Consider the following 19,884-nt stretch of genomic DNA (forward strand, 5'->3'; position numbering starts at 1 on the left):
GCTGAGATGCAGCAACCGGGCTACCCCCGAGCTGCACAAACTCGAAAGGAAATCCAGCAGTTCCTCCCACAAGTAAGTATTTAAGCAGTATTTTTGTAACATAAAACCACTCCGATGACTGCGACTCCAAATGGGACCCGAGAGTAAACAGAGGGAAAGAAATTTCATTGTGTGAGGAGGAACTTCTGCTCCAGTTAAAAAGAATACACACTGGAGTGATCTGAAGCTGCTATAAATATTCGAGAACATCAAAGCCGGTCCTGTTAAATTAAAAATGCTGTCACACAGATAGGAACTAGCCTCTAGCACTGCCAGCTTCAACATGTGAGCCTCTGATCTGAGAGGCAGAGGCTCAGCTCTTCAAGAAATTTTATTCACCATAAGAAGGGGGGGGGGGCGGAAAGCAAGCCAGCAGTTGAGTTTAGTAAGGATATTAAATACCTTACGAGTGAGCTAATTAGAGCTTAACTCTTTCAGGACACTTCAGCCCTTTTACTGACAAGGACGGTAGTTTCTTCCCGTGTACCTCCACAGCTGGGATGTCTCCCAGCTCAAGGACCGCTCCTATCCAAGCCCCTGAAACAAACACTTACGCCGTCTTCAAAACCAGCAAAGATTCTGTTGGTTTTGTCTTGGTGTAACTTTAATTTAATCATACTGCACACATACACACAGGTGTACATACGTTTTGTATGACTATTCCACACCAGGGACCTATGTTTAATACTAAAGCTGTCCCAAGAGATTTCAGACCTTCATCTTCCCATAGTTGCCTAAAGAACAAGAGGGGTAGACAAAAGGAGACCGGATCACTTGCTTTGACTTCTGTTATTTGAGAAGATTCAGCTCCTGGTGGCAGCTGAACATAAACAAAATATGCACGGTTGAGAAATTTATCCCAATCTGCAACTGCAACCCTGTTATTTCACTGGAGAAAAATCTCCGTAAATTCCCAGTATCAAAGCCTACAAAGATTATCACAAAGGTGGGGGGGGAGGGGGAACTCTGGCAGCACAGCTTTCTCAAAGAAAACAGCGAAAAACCCAAACAAGATCACACCTTCGGAGTTCTTTTGCATCAGCTACTCCGCAATGTCTTTTCCTCAGACGCAGTTTTGGGATGCAAAAGATAGTATCTTTTAAACAGGCAAACCACTGCCAGCTAGCAGACTGGGGATACCTTGCCTCTGAGCAAAAAGAGGTCTCCAGCCCTTGGCTCCTATTAAATACTGAACTCGGTAGCATCTCCTGGCTCTGTTTCACGGGTTCATTTCTCGCTCCCAGCCTTGCTGCGCATCATCCAGGACATCTGCCAGCTTGGCATCCCAACCAGAAAGCGTTCGCCTCCCCTTTACCCTCACAGCACGCGAAACGGCATCTGCTGCAAAGGGCTCCTAAATAAATACAAAACTGGTACGAGAAAGCGTGCTGGACCTTGTAAAATACAACACTGCAACGGGAACCCATGCGCTTTCCCGTTACAGCACACCCCCCCTTTGGGGACTGCCTCAGGAGAAACCCCAATCCGCCCAAGGAAAGGGCAGCACTGCTACACCGCGTACCCCACCTCCGCCCTGATCTCCAAAGCCAGCAAGGACGGGCAGAACTTCAGTGCAGCAAGAATAGACAGCATTAGTGTGCACAACTGGCACGCTATATATACATATATAACATTAACGTTTTATCTGTGAGATACCGATATTATTATTATTGTTGTTGTGATTAAGGTAAAACCTATCAAGGCTCAATTGCAAGTGTCACCATTTAGCCTGGCACAAGCAAGAAGTCACATCTATAAATCTTCCAGGGGAAAAAGATTTTTAAACAAAATTTTTTAAAAAATCACAGCCTTTAAAAGGGGTTCTTCTCCATGAACTACAGAACTTCAGAACTGACCCACCAGTGTCTAAAAACGAACAGAATGCCTTCCACAATTCCAAGACCGTCCTCCAAATCCACTTTTCTTAATCTGTCATCAAAGCGGACTGTTTAAGGGCGGAAACTTTCAGTTCCAAAGGTGAACTGAATGGAAAGTTTGGTTAGAGTCTCTTCTGCTTGGCGGGGTGGGGGGAAACGGATAAAGAGAGACACAGAGGAGAAGGATTTTTCCCACCCACGCTTAATACACTTTTTATTGTGTGTGTTTTTTGGGGTTTTTTTGTGTGTGTTTTTTTTTTTTTTAAGCACACAAGCATCAAAAGCCTCAAAGTAGGAAAACAGATCTTGGCACAAACTAGGGTCTTTCCTGAATTAAAAGCAATTTTTCAAACACTACAATCAGAAGCATTTGAAAGTTGCTTACCAAGCACATGCAATAAATTCACAGTAGGAGGCACGTACTTGCAACATGCATGCCTGTACAGCTAATTAAACAGTTGTCCTCAAACCATGACTGCAGACTCTAAAATATGCCCCTCAGTTCTTTGTCAGGCCAGTCACCTCCTCACTGATTCTTCAGTTCGCTTTACTCTTGAAAAATGATGCAAAATAATAAAACAGCTTAAGCTCAAGAAAACCAACAGAAACCTTAAGCGGGCCAGCAGCTTTAGAAAACAACTAAAATCCTTATATTAATGCACAGAGTAACACGAGTCTGGGAAGCCTAGAGAGTCTGCATATATTAAGCTACATATTTAAGGGTGTACTTGTGTCTGGAACATAACAGGCACCTAATCAACCTTTGTAAACTGGCTTTTCATCTTAAAGCCAAGTGCAACAACAAAAGTCTTTTAAAGCAGCATGAAAAGGAAATTAAAAAAAATGAATGAAAGCAATTCGTCACTGTGAAGAGGACACCCTAAGCCACCAGAACCCTATTTTCCTGAGCACTGCTACTCAATCCTAACGCAAGTGCAGCTCCGCCAATGGGAGAAGTGCGGTAAAGTGCAATTTTTGGCAGTCTCCACCAGGCATCCGCAAGATCACACTCCCCTGGTCACCTCTGGTTCAAGCATCAAGCAGTCAAGAAAAATGCAGAAAAATAAATATTTATTTTTTTACATGAATCTTCTGTTGCTGTTGTAGCAATTTCAAAACATGTCTTTGTTTTTTAAACAATCTCTTTTTCTTTTGCCAATCTCCTTTAATGAGAAGGGCTCTCCCTTCAAGCCAGGAAACATGAGAAATAAGGCCAGGCATTCAACTCGTGTTCATTCTGTTTTCATACGTAGGCACCACAAGCTCTGGTCTGACCACATTTGAATACTGAAGTGCAGATGCCCAAGTGAAGAGATAGTACGTACGAGTTAATACTTCCTAAATTGAGTGCTTCTAACGTACTAAGTGTATTAATGCAAATGCACGTAGCACTCTCATCACCGAGTAGAACACACAGCAGATTACTGCCTCCAGATCTTACCTTTCCTTAACCAGTACGATGCTGGCCTCTTGAAAGCATTCACACTTTGGAAAACTATGTTTATGAAAGCTATTTTGGTCCAGAAGGGCCTCACTTTGAAATTCCAAAACAAGGACTAGAAGACTGTAATAAAAAAAAAAGGGAGCATTTTTAAATACACGCTCCACCACAAGATGGTATAAACTGGAAGAAAATTACTATGTATGCTAATCAATGGTTTTATACAACTACTCAAGACTTTCCTATAAGATCTGCTCGCAGCAAAGCTGCCTGCGTTTCTTTCTCACCAAGTTGTGCCACACCAAATCATGACCTCTACATGCTTCACCTGGAGTCATTTTGGGAGCCCTTCACTAAGCAAAGCAATTAAAAGGAAGTTACCCTGTCCCATAATCACATCCACCAGCGCAGCTCAGGGAGAGCAAGTGCCAACTCTATCCGTGGGGCACGGCCGGCCACGAGTGCCAGTAATGCTGCAAAGCAGGCTGTAATTATATTTAAACCATTATAGTCACATACGTCCAGTCTCAACACACATATATATAAATGAAAAAAAAAAAAAAAAAAAAAAGAGTTCTCCAAATGGCTCCATGTTTGACAATTTTTGAGCGCCACTCCTCTCTGGGATTTCCTCCTAGTTCCACCTCCCGAACAAGCAACAGGAGTCCATGGAAAAGGAGGCGGTCAGCATCCTGCCAGCAAGGGCAAGGTTTTCAGTGTCTGTGCAGAGGTTTAACTAAACTTACAGACTACACAGAAAAGTTACCTGAACTCTCACAAACTATTTTTCCCCCCAACTCGATTCCCCCCCTTTGTTTGGATGCAAGCAGAAACCGCGCTTCTGGCCCGAGTACAAGACCCAGCGCTGAAAGGTTTCTGCTTCTATTCGCTTTCTTAACCTACTTTATTCTTATTCCTATAAATAGGTCACATTAGTGGGGTTTTTTTTGCTCTTTCCATTGTACCTTCTCCTCCATACTTAGATATCTTTTACCTCGTTTTCTTACACGCTGCCTCCCACCTTCTCCTCAAGGGACGCTCCCGTTCCACGTGCTGACAAGGCTCTGGTAGAAGGATTCCAGTTGCTGCAACTCTGTGCAAATACCACGGGCACTGGAGCTTCCTCCAAAACCAGTAACCCATCACCAAATTTGGTACCTTATCCTCTGAACAGCCCTCTCCCTTGCAGTAATGCCTAGAAATATTTGTTTGTTATTGCCTTAGACTCACTTAGAAACAGCTTGCACAGGTGCCCTGAACACGCCACTAATACATTATAATGTATTGTAATAGTCTAAAGCTTGAAAGTCCAAAGTTTTTAACTAAGTAAATATGATCTACTAGCCCTTAAAATTCCATGAATTTTTGGGTTTATATTAACTGTTTTCATAAGGTGTTTCTTTTTACGTAAGATATGAAAGACGCCATGAAACCATCCAATGGAAGGAGAAGGATGTTCTGCAGAAGGATCAAGCAGCCAAGTAAATGCCCCTTCTCACCACAATCTCTGATCCCCCCCTTAAATTCTCTTACTGCATCGCAGTGGACCTTAACAGAGTGGCACAAGCGCAGGACTCTCAAAGCAGAGCACTACATTGCACGTGGATGTGACACAACAGCCGATAGCCAGCACAGGAGGAGTTACCAAGTCCTTTCACCACCGTGACAAGAGACATCTTGGATATTGCAGCACCAAAGAATTAATAAAAAATAAGGATCCGTATTTATGGTACTGCCTTCGGAAGACGATGAGAGCTTTGGTTCTCACGCTTCTTGCGAAGCGGAGCGGTGGTGATGTGGCTGGGCTGGAGCTCAGTGTGGAGACGGCGGCCGCTGCCAGAGGACAAACGACCTACACAAAACACTTTGATGGGCTTCTTCAGCACCCCCCATGTACTACCCCACACCGCAGTACACGAGGGACCAAAGCATGACTGAAACTTAAGAAACCAGAGGGGAGGAATGGAAACTGGGAAACAGCTGGATTAATCTAATCTGAGATCAAGCGCAGAACAATTCCTCCTCTGCAAACAAGCTGCTTCTGCCTTACTCACTCTACAAAGGCTGTCCAGGCACAATAACTGCAAGTCTTTACCTCAACAATCCCTTACTTCAAATGCGAATTACGCTTCCTTTATCATCTTGGCCTTCTCCTGGAGGGGACCCAGACCTGGAGTCACCTGTTGCACTCCCATGGAAAACACCTTCCTTCCACAGCATGAGAAGCTCGCTACCGGCAGCGATGGAGATGGGGACCCCAGCCCTGAGAGAAGCCAGGCAACTCCAGGCATGAGCAGTCTCCATTCTTCCGTCAGAAACTGCCGAAGAACAAGCAGCGATCAAGCTCAGACCGGGCACAGCACACCGCAGAAGCTCCAGAAGAGGAGCCTGCTGTCCACAGGACTAAACCTGCATTTTTCAGGTCCCAACTCTCTCCCGTAACAGCGAGGGCTGACGAGCCCTGCCAGCTCACAGAACAAACCGAAACCTCCAGTTCAGGTTTCAAAACCTGCACGTACGCTTGGAAGAACTGAGATTTTGGAAAACGCACAACCAAAGCTTGTAAAATATATTGCTATTCCATGCACAGACCAAGGCTGTCATATAGAAGCGTCTTGTTCCTACCAGCTGGACAGTCAAGTCTAAACCCAATGATAACCAGAAAACAGCAGAAAAACTGAAGTTTAGATTAGACAAAGTTTCTGATCCACAAAGCAAAGAAACAAGTATAGAAGTTACTCACCACTCACTAACAACAGACACACACCTGATGCTGTTATAACCAAAAACGAGCCGTCAGTGACTTGCCATTATTAAAATAATATATAAAATAAATTTAAAATAGGGAGTAAGCACTGTGAAAGGTCAGATTTTTAATTTATTTTTTAAGACAGCAGCAATTAAGTCTCTTCCATTCATGATCCAGCCTCGTTATCTGTTTAACACAAGCTCCTTAGCTTTCGGCAGGCCTTCGGAGTGGTGATGGGACTGACGGCTCTGCCCGACAGCAGCTCGGATGCGGGCTCGAGCAGGACAGAGCTCAGATTCCAGAGCTGAAGACGCACATCTCAGAGATGACTGTTCTCACTGGCCTCACAACATTTGCCAGTTGTGAGCATCTGGTCATAACATCAAAGACCGAAGGTCAGAGAGGACAAAACCTATAACCCAGCACCACTACTCACACAAACAGGACAGACACGTCCCAGGTCTCCTGTCTTGGTACCAAAACAGAGAGACATGGCGAAGCTGGAGAGCCCTTCTCCCCGTGCCATTCTCGGCATCCACGAGGCATCAGCTCTTTGTTTTCTCTCAGAATGAAAGTGCCATGTTCCAGTGACGACTCAACTCCAAGGTACTTCACTCCAAGGACACAACGACAAAGCAAAGCTGAAGCCCCCTAAACTGGTACTAGGAACTCAGTTTTACCAGAGAAATGTACGACCCCTGATGTCCTCAGGATCATTACTGTAAACCACAGGTATACAGTTAAGGTATGGAAACTAACACAAACCCAATCACAGGTGTCTTCATATTCTAAGAGGGTAACTAGCAAAGAAAACATCCAACAAGACCGTGACTCAAAGCCACAAATAATTCCATTTCCTCAATTTGAATGGCCTTCAGGCACTCAACTCAAGCAAGAAGAAACTTAACCTGCCTGTTCATAAAGCAACCAAAAAAAAAAATACACATTTTTGCTTTCCATTCTCAAAGGACACAAACATTCCCCTGACTCAGCCTCCTCTGATCAGTGCCAGACATCTATGTATCTGCACCGTTGCTTCAAGTCTCTGCTCTTTCAACACCATTGAAAACTCTGTCAGTGCTTCAGAGTGTGAAGCCTACCCCACAGAAGTTTACAGTCTTCAGCAACTTTGGCATTTTGAGAAAACAGAGGAAAAGTTCAAAGCTATTCGAGTGACTAAGGGGTGGGAGGGAGACAGAAGGAAGGAACACGGGGGCGCAGTCTTGCGCTCCAGTTCTAATCCCCCCCATCTTCTGCAGGAGAAAGGCAACGGGCAATATCATCAATACAAGGAACAGCCATGCAAAAACTTGGGAAGCGTCCCTCTTCTCTTTCCTTCCTGGAACTTAAAGCACCGAGTTATGCTTGTTGTCCCCAAACTGTCACCTTTTGAGCACAGGAAAACACATGCAACTGGAGATTACTCCGTAATCCACACATCGCTCCAGTTCAATGGCCACAAAAAGTTATTATTCCCCTACCGAGGCTTCCAAGCAGAAACAAACCAACCAAAACCCAAACTTTTATCGCACAAGAAAAAGCAGGCATAGTATTTCTGAATCTCTCCTCCACGCTGCTTCTCTTCAAAATTGTACATATTGGTAACCCACCAATATTGCTGTGTTCAGCAGTGTATCTAAGGCAGGAATAGCAAAAAGAAAGACTAAGGGAGAGAATTAACAGTGATGAATGTGCATCGTTTAAAGTTTTTGACATGTCAGAATTTTTAATGCAGTCTAAAACAAACATTACATTCCATCCTCTTTTCCCAGCACCTCACCTGAGCAGTGCCATGACCACAACTGTCTAAGAAACACAGCATTTGATGCTCCACACCTTTGCTATCAAGCGGAATAAGCAACTGGAACAGCTTCTTGCCAAGAGCAAATAGAATTAAGATACATAATCCAACTCTGAGAGGGAAAAAAAAAAAAAAGCCACTGCTGGTCAAATCAGCAATGCTTCTTGCCCTAGCAGTGTAACTCTGTGGCCACGTAGCATCTAGTTTGACAGAGAACTACAGCTGAGCTTTTGGGCTGAATGCTACAAGAAGTTTCAACCATAAGGAGTTCACCAGTCATCATTTGTTTTAAAGCAAAATATCATTTTGGAGGTTTCAACAAAGTCTTGTTTTCACAATTGCTCTCTAATCAGGCGTTTTCCATTTCCAATCTCAATATACTAATGGCCGGGATATTGCCCCAAGAAACACATAATACTCTAGTGTGCCAGGCACCGGGGCGGTGGTGAGGCCTTTGGGCAGTTTGAGGACCAGCTGACACAGCAACCTAAGGATGAGTTTGCCGAATACAAGCTGTGGCCACATGAAAGAAGACATACGAACATTTCATCTCTCTGAAGAGTTATTCTGGTAGACACTTGACCCTAATAAGACTTGTTCACAATAACATGAGAAACAATATAATAGCATGCCACTGCTGGATAGGAATCTGACCAATAACCAGTTTAGGAGAGAATGTATGACCTATCAAAAGCTGAAAGTGCATTGTTTCTTCAGGTTTTTTTTTGTTGTTGTTGTTGTTCAGACTTTCAAGACCAACGAGTAATTGATGCTATTAACATAAACAAAAGTAAGTCTTTGTGTAGTCCCAAAACCACAATTCCTTTGATCCATTCTTTAATGTGTGCCTGATTTTCAAGAATTTCTAACATTTCATTTGAAAGAAAAACGCATCTTAATCTTGAAAGAGCTGTGTGCGCTGACAAGGTGGTTGGGGCCAAGCAGAGCTTGCTCCACTGACTGATGCTCCACCAGCTACTGCCGAACAGGTTCTTACTGGCATCAGCTTCACGATCCTTTTCTAAATCTCCCAGTGAGCTTTAAATGATGATCCAGAACAGCAGATTCATACAGTTCCATAAATATACCACCTAGCTGAAAAAAGGGAGGCAAGACAACGCTGTGAAAATCTTTCTAAATTTTGGCTCTGCAAAAACTCACTTTCAGGAGATGAAGGAAGCGTGACACTGACAAAAGATGCTACATGTCATCTAAAATCTCAGCAGCGAAAATACAACTGATAGCACTCAGTCTAGCTGCTCGGGAGCAATGTCTGCCATATTCTCCTCTCTGGAAAGAAAAAAAAGGCGCACACGGCACCTCGAGAAAACAAAATAGCCTGTTCATGATGTATGTTACCTTGTGTACGTACAGATTAATAAGTAAAACACTTTTTGAGTGATAAATGGCTGTAAGAGATTTCCCCCGTAATTGGCTTTTCCTGCAGCCTTTCCTATTTGGGACCTGTCTATTCAGGTACAAAGAGGAAGCAGCCGGTTGATGTTATACACAACAAGGCCTACAAAAGTCCATTTAATACATTTGTTTCAAGTTATGCAAATCTAAGTATTAACCAAATAATATGTTTTTTTCTCCACTTTCCCTTACAATCTCACAGAAAGTACGACCTCAAGTAAACAGCCTCTATTCTGCTCTTAACACCTGACACAAAAAGAAACTTCAGAGCCTCTCGTTATCCCCAAAGACACAGCATTAGCTCTTACACCTACTGCTTGATAATGCACCAAAAGGTCAGAAAACATCAGTGTCTGTTGCAGCCCCTACCAGCACCACCTTTTCTAAAAATGCCAGAAATACAAATTCTTTGGTCCGTCCCTCTCTTCTTTGGAAGACTAACCAATAGCCTGTATATCAGCAGCCTGTCCTCACAGCTCTTCTGCCTGCAAGAGAACTTCCGTCAGAAACCCTCCCAGCTGAAACTGTGTTGAGATAACAAGCACTCAAAAGCAGAAAAAATAAGGGGTTATTTTGATAGTAATGTATGTGTGCTTGTAGAGCTCTACCAGTTGTTTTCAGAGCTTAGTTGCCACCGTTAGCTTTTCAAAAGTTATATATATATAGTGTACGTATGCATACATATATGGAACTCAAGCAAACAAACTCCACAGCCGTTAATGAGAAATAAGGATTGCTATTGGCAATTGCTTAACAGTCAAACTTATTAAAACACCATTCAAGTCACTTTTCTTTACTTAGCCAAAGGGGAAAAAAAAAAATAAAGTCAACAATTACAAGCGACTACAAAGGAATTAGATAAGCACTTCAAGAGTTTCAAACAGAGTAAAGAATGGCCGCCTTCAGATAAATACAAAAGAAAAAAAAAAATTATTTCTCTGGCGAGGGAGCCAAGAGCGGCGTGAGAAGTTCCGAGCGGTGGAAAGAGGCGATTAAAATCCGCTCCAAGCGCCGGAGGAGGAGAAGGAGGAGGGAGGAGGAGGAGGAGCAGCTCTGCGGAGGGCGGCGTGCGGGGGGATGCGGGGACGAGGACACCGGGGACACGGCGGGGGCCGGGGGGCCCCGGGGACCGTCCCCACGCCCGGCGTTCCCGCGGGATTCCACGCGGGGCTCCCCCGCGGTGACGGCCGTCGGGGCGGGGGGTGGGGGGGGGGGAGGTGGGACTCGGCGACCAAGGCGGCGGCCCCCCGCGCCCCCGCGGAGCGCAGCCTCCCCTCCCCTCCCCGCCGCGCCCGCGGAAGGCGGCCCGCGGCCCCGCGCTGCTCGGCCCCGCCGCCGGCTGTCAAAGGCAGCGAGGTCGGGCGAGGGGGGCCAAGGCCCGGCGGGGGCCACACCGGGGCCTTTGTGCGCGGCCGCGCATCTGTCACCGCGGCGGCGGCGCCCCCAGGCCGCGCGGCGCACGTGGGGCGGCGGGGCCCGGCCCGGCCCGGCCCGGGCTTTGTGCCGCCAGGTGACGGGGCGGCCGGGCCGGCGGAGCCATCTTGGGGCCGGCGCGGCTTCCCCCCCCGCCCCACACACACACCCCCCTTCCCCCCGGGCCGGTCGCCTCACCTGCACGATCTCGCCCTCGGCGCTCAGCGTGGCCCCCGCGCGGGAGAAGCGGCCCTGCAGCCCGGTGGTGTAGGTGGTGTAGTCGCCGCTGGGGCTGGACTCGAAGAGCACCACCTCCACGAACGCCGTCTCCTTGCCCAGCGCCGCGCCCGGCGCCGCCGCCAGCAGCAGCAGCAGCAGCCCCAGCAGCGGCGGCAGCGGCACGGCCAGCCCCGCGCCGGCCCCGCAGCCCCTCATCGCTCGGCGGGGGCGGGCGGGGGGAGCGGCGCCCCGCCGCCGCCGCACATGGCTCCCGAGCGGCTCCAGCTCCGGGGACGGGGTCCCGGGTGGGTCAGCGCCCCATGGCAGCAGCCCCCGCCGCCCCGCTCCTCGCCGCCGCCTGCCCCGCGCTCCCCGTCCCTCGCCCCGGCTGCTCTCCGCCCTGCCAAGCCGCTTCCCTTTCATCTGCTCCACGTGACGGCCACCGCGGGGTTATCCCCGCCCTCCGCCGCGCTGACCCGCTCCCCCCGCCCGCCTCCCGCCCGCCTTCCCCCGACGCACACACCGCCCGCCCGGCACCGCCGACTGCCGGCCCCGGGCGCCGCCGGAGCCCCGGGAGCGGGCGGGGGAGAGCGGCGCGGCGCCCGGGGAAAGGCCCTGCCGGCGGTCGGGCCTCCCTCCCTCCCTCCCTCCCGCCCGGCCGGGCCTGCGGCGCACGCCCGGGCCCGCGTCCGTCGGGGCCCTGCCCGCCTCGGCCTGCCCGGGCGGCGGGGGCTGCAGCGGGCCGGCTCAGGGCGCTGGGCGCGGAGCCCCGGGGGCGCTGGACTCAGTCCGGCCGGCGGGGCACGGCCCCGGGCAGGAGCCAGGTGCCGGCGAGGCCTCACGAACCCAAGTCCCCGGTTCCCGCTGGGGGACGCCGCTCGCCCTGGGCTGTGCAGGGCGGCCCCACAGCGCTCGCCATCTCCGGCGGACTGGCAGCGCCCGAGGGGCTCCTCATCGGGGTGTAGGGCTGCAGTGGCAGGTCCCGCTCCCCCCGCTCACTGCTCTGCAGTTCCCTCTGCTAGAGGAGAGTGGGTAACCCCGGCCCTTTGCCTCCTCCGTCAGTGCGAGTCCATGGAACCCCCGCGGGCGATGTGGAAGAGGAGCCGGGTGGTGCTGCTTATGTCAGTCCCACACTACGAGAACTGGACGGTGGCCCGTGGTACAGTTTTCCTCTAAAAGTACGTACAACTCAGTTGTGAAACACATGATGTTACAGAGCCTTAAATTATAAATCAGTTACAAGGGGGATTAGACAAACTGGTGTGAGATCCCCTGTTGGTTATGAAGCACAATGTTTGGAAGCAAAGTCCAGCTCTGGGGGCAGTCCCTAAACCATTGGCGGAAAGAATAATACTAGGGTCTACAAATTGCCAGCTCTTGTCCTAAATACACTTTGTTACAACTGAAGACCAGGTAGCGGCATCCTTACCGTGACACAGTGAGCAACATCAGCTTAACAAATCAGTGAAGATTTCTTCAGTGAAGAAGGGTCAAGAAGGGACCATAGGAACACACGCTCGGCACTTCTACTACCCACAAAATACACTCCCCCAAACCTAAGACGTGGGTACAAAGGATCAAAAGTTGCAAAACTACGGTGTGCACAGAGTGAGAGCTGGAAGGGGCATCACTGTGGTGCTCTAACAACAGAGAATGCACTATGCAAACTTAGACGTGGTCAACACGTGTGAATTTTAGATTATAGGTATGTTCCAGTAGGATTTCAGAAATGCATAGCATCTAGTGGACCAAATAGAAGCATTTTAATCCCTTAGTGCAGACCACCTCTAATCGATTTTCCTTCACCTGTGAGGCAAACGGCTGATGCTTAGACAACACAGGGGCTCCTACATGGTCATCAACACAGGAACAGGTTAAACACGGAACTCCAGGAGGTTTTCTCCCTGCTGAGTCAGCGAAACCATTTCACAATCTGTAGCAAAAGCAGAGATGGATGCAGGGGCTGCTGTTACCATGATGAGAGGGTCACTGTCGTCCTGGACTGTGCACATGTCATGAGGAGAAAGTCCCCTGACATTCAGCTAATTCTCTCTCTTTTTTCACTAACATCAGTGGCTTTGGCAAACGATAGCCAGACTTTTTAACCAGCTGTCTTCTCATCCCTTCCAGAAGACGCAACAGCAAGTCTTTTCCAGTCATTGGCAGGTTTTTATGCCCTGCACGTCAAATTCAGGATGTCTCCTTTCACTGAATATTTTTCTTCTTGCAAAGGTCCTTATGCAACTGTAATCAAGATTTTTTGATGTTCTGATATTAAAGGTAAAGGGCCTTTGCTGTAAGTTGTTGCCGGCCAAGGCCTCCCAACTGTCCTACACGCAATGGGTACGTCAGCAGGGTATCGGCACTAAGAAGAGTTGGAATTTCAGTGTCAGGGGACAGCAGGGAGTGCACAGCTTGTCACACGAAAGCTAATGAACGAATGGTGCCCTTCACAGAATGTCTTCCAGCAGGACACCGTCGCGCAGCTTGGAGGAACCACCCGGCATCGCGGTACTTGTCCCCTCTGTCCCAGGCACCATCGGAGCCCGAGGACGGCCATGGCATTGGATGTGCCCATTGATGAGTTTTTGGCTGAGCATGGCTTGCCGTATTTGGCAGAAGTTTGCCTGTTTCAGGAGAAGTATTTATTTTAAACGGCTCTTCCCCTGCCACTTGTTCCATTTCTGTGATTTCTCCATAATGAAGCCAACGTAAGTTTTGTGGAGCTGTGTGGCAAACTGGATCAGGGGACGGACCGGGGCTAAAGGCAGGCCACGGGGTAGGACGGAGTGGAACGGAATCAGCAAGCTAAAATAGTACTGGGAAGAGCAGCTTTAGGAGAGGAGATGGGAGTCAGAAATCCAGGATTTCTAAGGGACCACGAGAAGAGCTCGGGGTGTGTGGAACACACAGTTTTCATCCTACAAAAACTGGGAAGAACCTGAGATTCCTGATTCTTTGCTGTGAAACTGAAAAGTCAAGAATGCCGTGTCCTTCCCTGCCGGTCAACAAAGTGGACGTCAACTTACTTCAGCAGTGCAGGGGCTCGGATGTCAAGCAACTGTCCAAGATTCATCGCATCAGACTGAAATGCCCCTCATGAGGCATCCGTGAACACTACATATTTATTTTTTCCTCTTTTTTTTCCTATTTAATCCTTAAAAATTACATAAACATCATACTTTGAGATATTATTAAATTTCAAATTTAAATATCAAGAAAATAGGGATTATCCAGATTAGAGAATTCGACAATGATTTTGTCCCCTGTCCGTATGTACTGTGAAATTCTTCTGTTACGTGGGTACTTTTTTCCCCACAGGGTCTTGCTTCACAGGAGGATCCCACTGTAGATAAAAATCAATGAAGTGTGTTGAAAAAAATGTTATATAGATAAGACCCCTGCCTTTGTTGTTAATGAAATAGACTCATCGGTAGTTTTTTGGATGTTTCCTAGGAAATGGCCTAGACGTAGGGCCTCTCCGGGTTAGTTGGAGAGTTAGGAACTCAGAAATGGCAGGTCAAATAAATCTGGAAACTAATTAGTGAAAAATATGGGAATAGGGCTCTGTATGACAATCCTGCCCCTAAAATAAGAGTTGCTGAAGATGTGACCTCCCCACTACACTGCCCGTGTCGCTGGACGGCAGGCACAGCAAAACCGCCTTGGCGGTAGCCTCGGGTCGAACACCGAGGAGCGACATGAGGCACGAGGTCCCAGGTCACCAGGTTCCCTCTGCTTGGGCAGAAATCCAAGCAGGAGGTTGCAGGAAGAGAATGGACTGTCTATCATTAAAGCAATCAAATATTTCTAATTGGCTTTCTTCCCAGCTGGCAGCATACGGTTCACAATCCAGCTATGCCATAATACTCCAGATATGGTTTCTTTTTTCTCCCCTGCATAACAAACTGAGGGCCAGGGTCTGAAATACAGGAGTCTCGAGCATCTATAACTGCAACTGCGGACAGTAAGAGCTGACTTGATGTGAATAAAATGATGTATAATGCCAAATGGTCTGAGAAAGCATGCCCTGGGCACCTCAGAAGAGGGCAGTCGGCACCAGAGGATGCTTTTGACACAAAACATCTCATTTCCCTTGCAAAGAAATGGATACTATAGAACCTTCCTCCCCCCACGCTGCTCTTAAGAGAAAACGATGTTAGTGAAGCACCCACACACTGCTGCGACGAATGTCATAGGAAAAGCCCAAAGCAAGATTAAATTGTTTTGTGCTGAGAGCAGAGCTGCAATGCTGGGCGGGAAGTGTAGCTCTGCACATCAGGCAAGAAAGAAACCACCACTGAGTGGCCACTCGCAGCGTGTCCCTCGGCCATCCCCACCACTAACCGAGGCAGGAGCCCAGCTCCCCTGTCCCGCCGTCCCCCGCATTGAAAATACACTCGGCTGAAGACATCTGAGAGCTGCTTTCTGTCACATCCCTGCAGTCAACCACAAATACACCCCACCGGAGAATCCCCTCTAGAGCCGCTTTTAGCCTCATTTCATATTGAAATTAAACATATGCTTATCTGCCTGTCAGCCTTGTCGCTCTCCTGAACCTATTCGCTAATTTTAACCAAGCTTAAGGGTAGAACAGAGGTCTTAAGATAGTACATTCTTGCAAATTTTGTGAAAATCAGAGGCCCCAGGCTCTGGGTACTGCAGCAGTATCCAAAAAGGACACGGGGAGGCTAGGGCAGCAGGAAAACAGCTGAGAAACGGAGCTTTTTCAATTCCGCTGTCCAAAGAGCCATCCATTGTTGATTTTAGATTTTTTAAATAAAAGAATCCGCCCTAATTGTATCCCATTTAATGCACGTGGAACTTCTGTAACTCTATTTGCATTTTAAGGGGTGACCACTAGGAAAGTACACCAAGTAAATGTGTGTGCATGTAAATGTTTGGTACAGCAGGGTGTCCCTCGGGGGGGGCAGAGGTGGGTGGAATTCAGCTGTTTCACATTCTGCACAGCCGTCGCCAGAAAAACCGCCTGTGCGCAGCAGCAGATTAGTCACAGCACATGTCGTCTTTTGCCTGATGAGGAAGCTTGAGGAACGCGAGGGAAGGGAAGAGCTCAGGTTATTGCAGGGAGGTGACGAGGGCAGGGGCCCAGGGATCTTTAAGAACAAATATCTCATAAACAAAGCACCTTTAGCTCCGCTGTTTTGGCAGTAACTTGTTTGTCCTCCAGTACTGAGGGACTCTCCCCAAAACCTAGTATCAGTCATTAGCATCGCAAAGAGCAGATGACATTTTCAATTAGGTGTTTTCTTGAGACACATTACCAAAACCCAGCCTTCTGACAATCAGCAATTAATCTCTGATGAGACATTAATATCAGGTTGCAATAAGTACAGAAATAATAGAACTCAAAAGACTTACCAAAATTTCAGCTGCTAATAACGTGAATTTTTAAATAACCAATAACATTCTTTTCCTCATATATTGTCTTGCACTCTAGCATAACAAAGGAAAATACGACCCTTTTTCAGAGAAATAAAGAAACTAGCCAATGAGCATAGATTAAAAGTATTTCAGTTACTGGGAATTTTGAATTTCCATTTGAATGAGATTGTCTCCACTATCAGCCAGACCTTGTCTGGAGCATACTTCATCTCTCATCCACTTTGAAATGAAAAACTCTTAAAAGAGGCTGCTCAGATATGTTAAATAGTACAGAAAGGTGTTTCTTGCCCCTATGATTTGTCGTAAGAAGCGATCCGATGACACTAGCTAGCCCAGCCTGGCTACTTTTCAATGGGACACCCATTCGGAAGGGTGAGGGCAACCTGTGGCTGCAGAGTCCAGTGACCAACTCCCCCCGCTGGTGAGCAACGGCCGTTCCGTGTTTCGGCGGGGAGTGTTTGCAGGAGATCCTGTACCCACCACTGTACCTCACAGAGAGCTGAGACTGGTTTTCCCCTTAACCACCAGGTATTCAGTGTAAGTTTCACTAGCTCCCACTTAAAAAAAAACAAACAAAAAACCAACAAAAAAACCCCCAACGACAAACAAAAAAAGAAACAGGAGCCCAAAAATACAGAAACAAAACAAAAAAACCCCCCAAAACATGAAAAAAACCACCCCAACAAACCACCACTGCTGTCTCCAATTAATAAAGGTGTTCTGACCATACGGCGGCAAATGGGAACTGTGTCTGAGAATAAGCTCTATGTGAAAAAAATGGGTTATGTCTCAGTAGAACAACCTGGTCCTCGTTTCCTTCTTTTCTTGACAATGACAACTGATGAACAGAAGTTTTATTTCTGGGAAAACTGGTTTCCATCAATTCTCAGCAGCGCAGAAGTGCTGCTGGAAAGGACAGCAGTTTATCCCTCCAATTCTTCACAGATTAATTCAGATCATACACAATTGCTTCTCATCCTCCTACCTGTTTATTCTGTAAAAGCAATTAAAGAATTGGCGATGACCGCAGAACACCTCGTATCTTCCTCGCGTCTTTGATAGTCACAAAAGCATCAGCAGGCTCTTACATGCAGTAGAAAGGTTGTGAGCGCAGCCATAGGGATGGCAGGTAGGTGAAGAGGCGTGATGTCCTGGGAGGACTGCCACCGACACAGGGGACCAAGGGACGTGTCACCAAGAGAATTCCAGCTAAAGCGTTGAGCTACTGGTGGTACTAAATAAGATGCTGAAAGAGCTGAGCACTCTCATAATGAACGTAAAAAGGATTATATGTAAGTGGATACGTCTTCAAGTTAAGGCAGACAATAGTGAGGGGTCCAGGCTGCTGCTATAGCTATGACAAAGTAAACAACTTGCAAAGGCAGCCCAGTTATCGCATTTAAAATAATAGTTAGTCTCACAGTGCTGAGGGCACTCCCTGAAAGCTGGGGCATATGGTTCGTTGCCATGGCAATGCTGTGATGCTACAGGAGAGACGCGCTCCTCTACGGAAATTCAGTGATTCCAAAATCAAAGACCTGAAGTTTCTCCAGGACAGCGGGCCGGCGTGAGGCGGTATTTTGACCCAACTCTGAACAATGGGAATCGACTACGTTTGCTGAAAAACTGGTTTCATGATTAAAGAAAATTTATTCTTGATGCAATTTTATGAAGTACCCGCATACTCTGTCCAGTCAATAAGATCAATTATTCCCTCAGTCACACCAAGGAACACAAGGTGCAATCTGAAAGAAGTCCGTGTAGTGGCAGCGTAAATAAGAAAAACAAAACTAAACCAAAATCCAGACTTTTGATTCATACCAGGAACCGAGTAAAACTGTTACTCTACGCCCCTGGAGACAGGATTGCACCGCAGAAATGACGGCTTGGGGCTGACGGAAGGCTTTACTCAAACGTATCTGAGCGCGTGAGGAGTTTCCATTCCTGAAGCAGCACCGAGGGCCCCCCCAGCGCCCCCCGGGTCCCTGCCGAGGCCGCGCTTGGGAGCCCAGGGGATGCACCGAGGCAGAGCAGCCAGCAGGTGACCTCCCAGCCTCAAAAAGCCAGGCGAGATCCTACACCAAGGATGCGTAAACACGCCAAAGTATCTCCAGAAACATTCCTTTGAATTAAGGATGTCTTCCATTGCCTTTGTTTTTTTCATTCGCTCCCTACAACCCCCTGAAAGGAGGGGGCAGCCAGGGGGGGTCGGTCTCTGCTCCCAGAGACAGGCGATGGGACAAGAGGAAACAGCCTCAAGTTGCGCCAGGGGAGGTTTAGGATGGATATTAGGAAAAATTTTTACACTGAAAGGGATGTCAAGCATTGGAACAGGCTGCCCAGGGAAATGGTTGAGGCACCATCCGTGGAGGGATTTAAAAGACGGGTAGACGGGTAGACGGGTAGACGTGGTGCTTAGAGATACAGTTTAGGGACGGTTTTGGTCAGTGTTAGGTTGATGGTTGGACTCAATGATGTAAAAGGTCCCTTCCAGCCAAGACAATTCTATTCTATTCATGATTCTATGGTTTTCATGCAGTCGAACTTTACTATTGCAGTTTGGAACAGAAAGCCAACTGTAATGGACAAAATGTTTTTCTTTTTATGAAAACCATCTTTTCGTCGTTATCATCAATTATTCTAAAATAAAGTAACAAACTATTGCAACTTGTCAGCTCAATTAAAGACTAAAAAAGAAAAATCAGTGGAGATTTATGTTAAGAAGAAGTGCCATGGAGCTGCGGCTTTGCCTCTTGCTATTTAAAGTTCGGAAACGCAATTTATCCAAGTAAACCAGCATTGAAGCAATCCCAACTAACCAACAGACTAACCGTGACAACTTTAATCATAAAAATTATTTGCGAACAAAATTCCCTGTTATTGTTTGAAAAGTTAAAGTTTCCAATGTCTTAAACAATGTGTAGTAGTTTAAATCTGTATGAAAGGGGAACGTTCTGATTTGGGAACCCTTCACTCTCTGTATACATGTAATTGTCTACTGAAGGGAAAAGATAATAATGAATCAGGCCTGTAAAACTGAACCGTGTTAAATTGCACTAAAAATACCCTTATTTAGATAACTGCAGCCTTTTCTTTTTTGCAAACTGTTGTCCAATATCCAGGAGAAGTTTCCATGAGAGTTGCAACTCAGCGCAGACCTGGGCGATGGGTTCCTTCAGGGAGCTCAGGCACAGCAGGTCACGTACCAAAGAAAGAAAAAAGAACACTACGAAGTAACCGTAGGAAATTGTTGCTATATGCTGTTTGATCGTCCCCTCTGCAAGGACAGATGGGAACAGAATGAATTTGGAAAAAATGTGGAGCCCTGTTTTCCAAGATTCACAGTATCTGTTTGCTCTGCAAGAAGTGCCCTCAAACGCATCCACACAAATGCCTTTCGCTGTGCTCTTGCCCCCCGCGATTGCTCCATGTCATCTCTACTCACTGCCAGCTACAGCCCCACTAAATCCCCAAATACCATTAATTGCGTGTGTTCATTATGTCAGAGCTTAGCAGTTTCTTC

General features: G+C 47.3%; 1 protein-coding gene across 1 annotated transcript in view; it reads right to left on the reverse strand.

The window, feature by feature from the left end:
* The window catches only part of ZNRF3 (zinc and ring finger 3), an 87,223-nt gene extending 75,853 nt beyond the window's left edge, over positions 1-11,370 (reverse strand). Inside the window, exon 1 of the mRNA XM_063351258.1 lies at positions 10,935-11,370. Within this exon, the coding sequence (XP_063207328.1) occupies positions 10,935-11,171 (237 nt within the window). The 5' untranslated portion in view covers positions 11,172-11,370. The remainder of the gene's footprint in view (positions 1-10,934) is intronic.
* Positions 11,371-19,884: the final 8,514 nt, after the last annotated feature.

The sequence above is a fragment of the Chroicocephalus ridibundus genome, chromosome 13 (assembly GCF_963924245.1).
Source record: "Chroicocephalus ridibundus chromosome 13, bChrRid1.1, whole genome shotgun sequence".
Taxonomy (NCBI): Eukaryota; Metazoa; Chordata; class Aves; order Charadriiformes; family Laridae; genus Chroicocephalus; species Chroicocephalus ridibundus.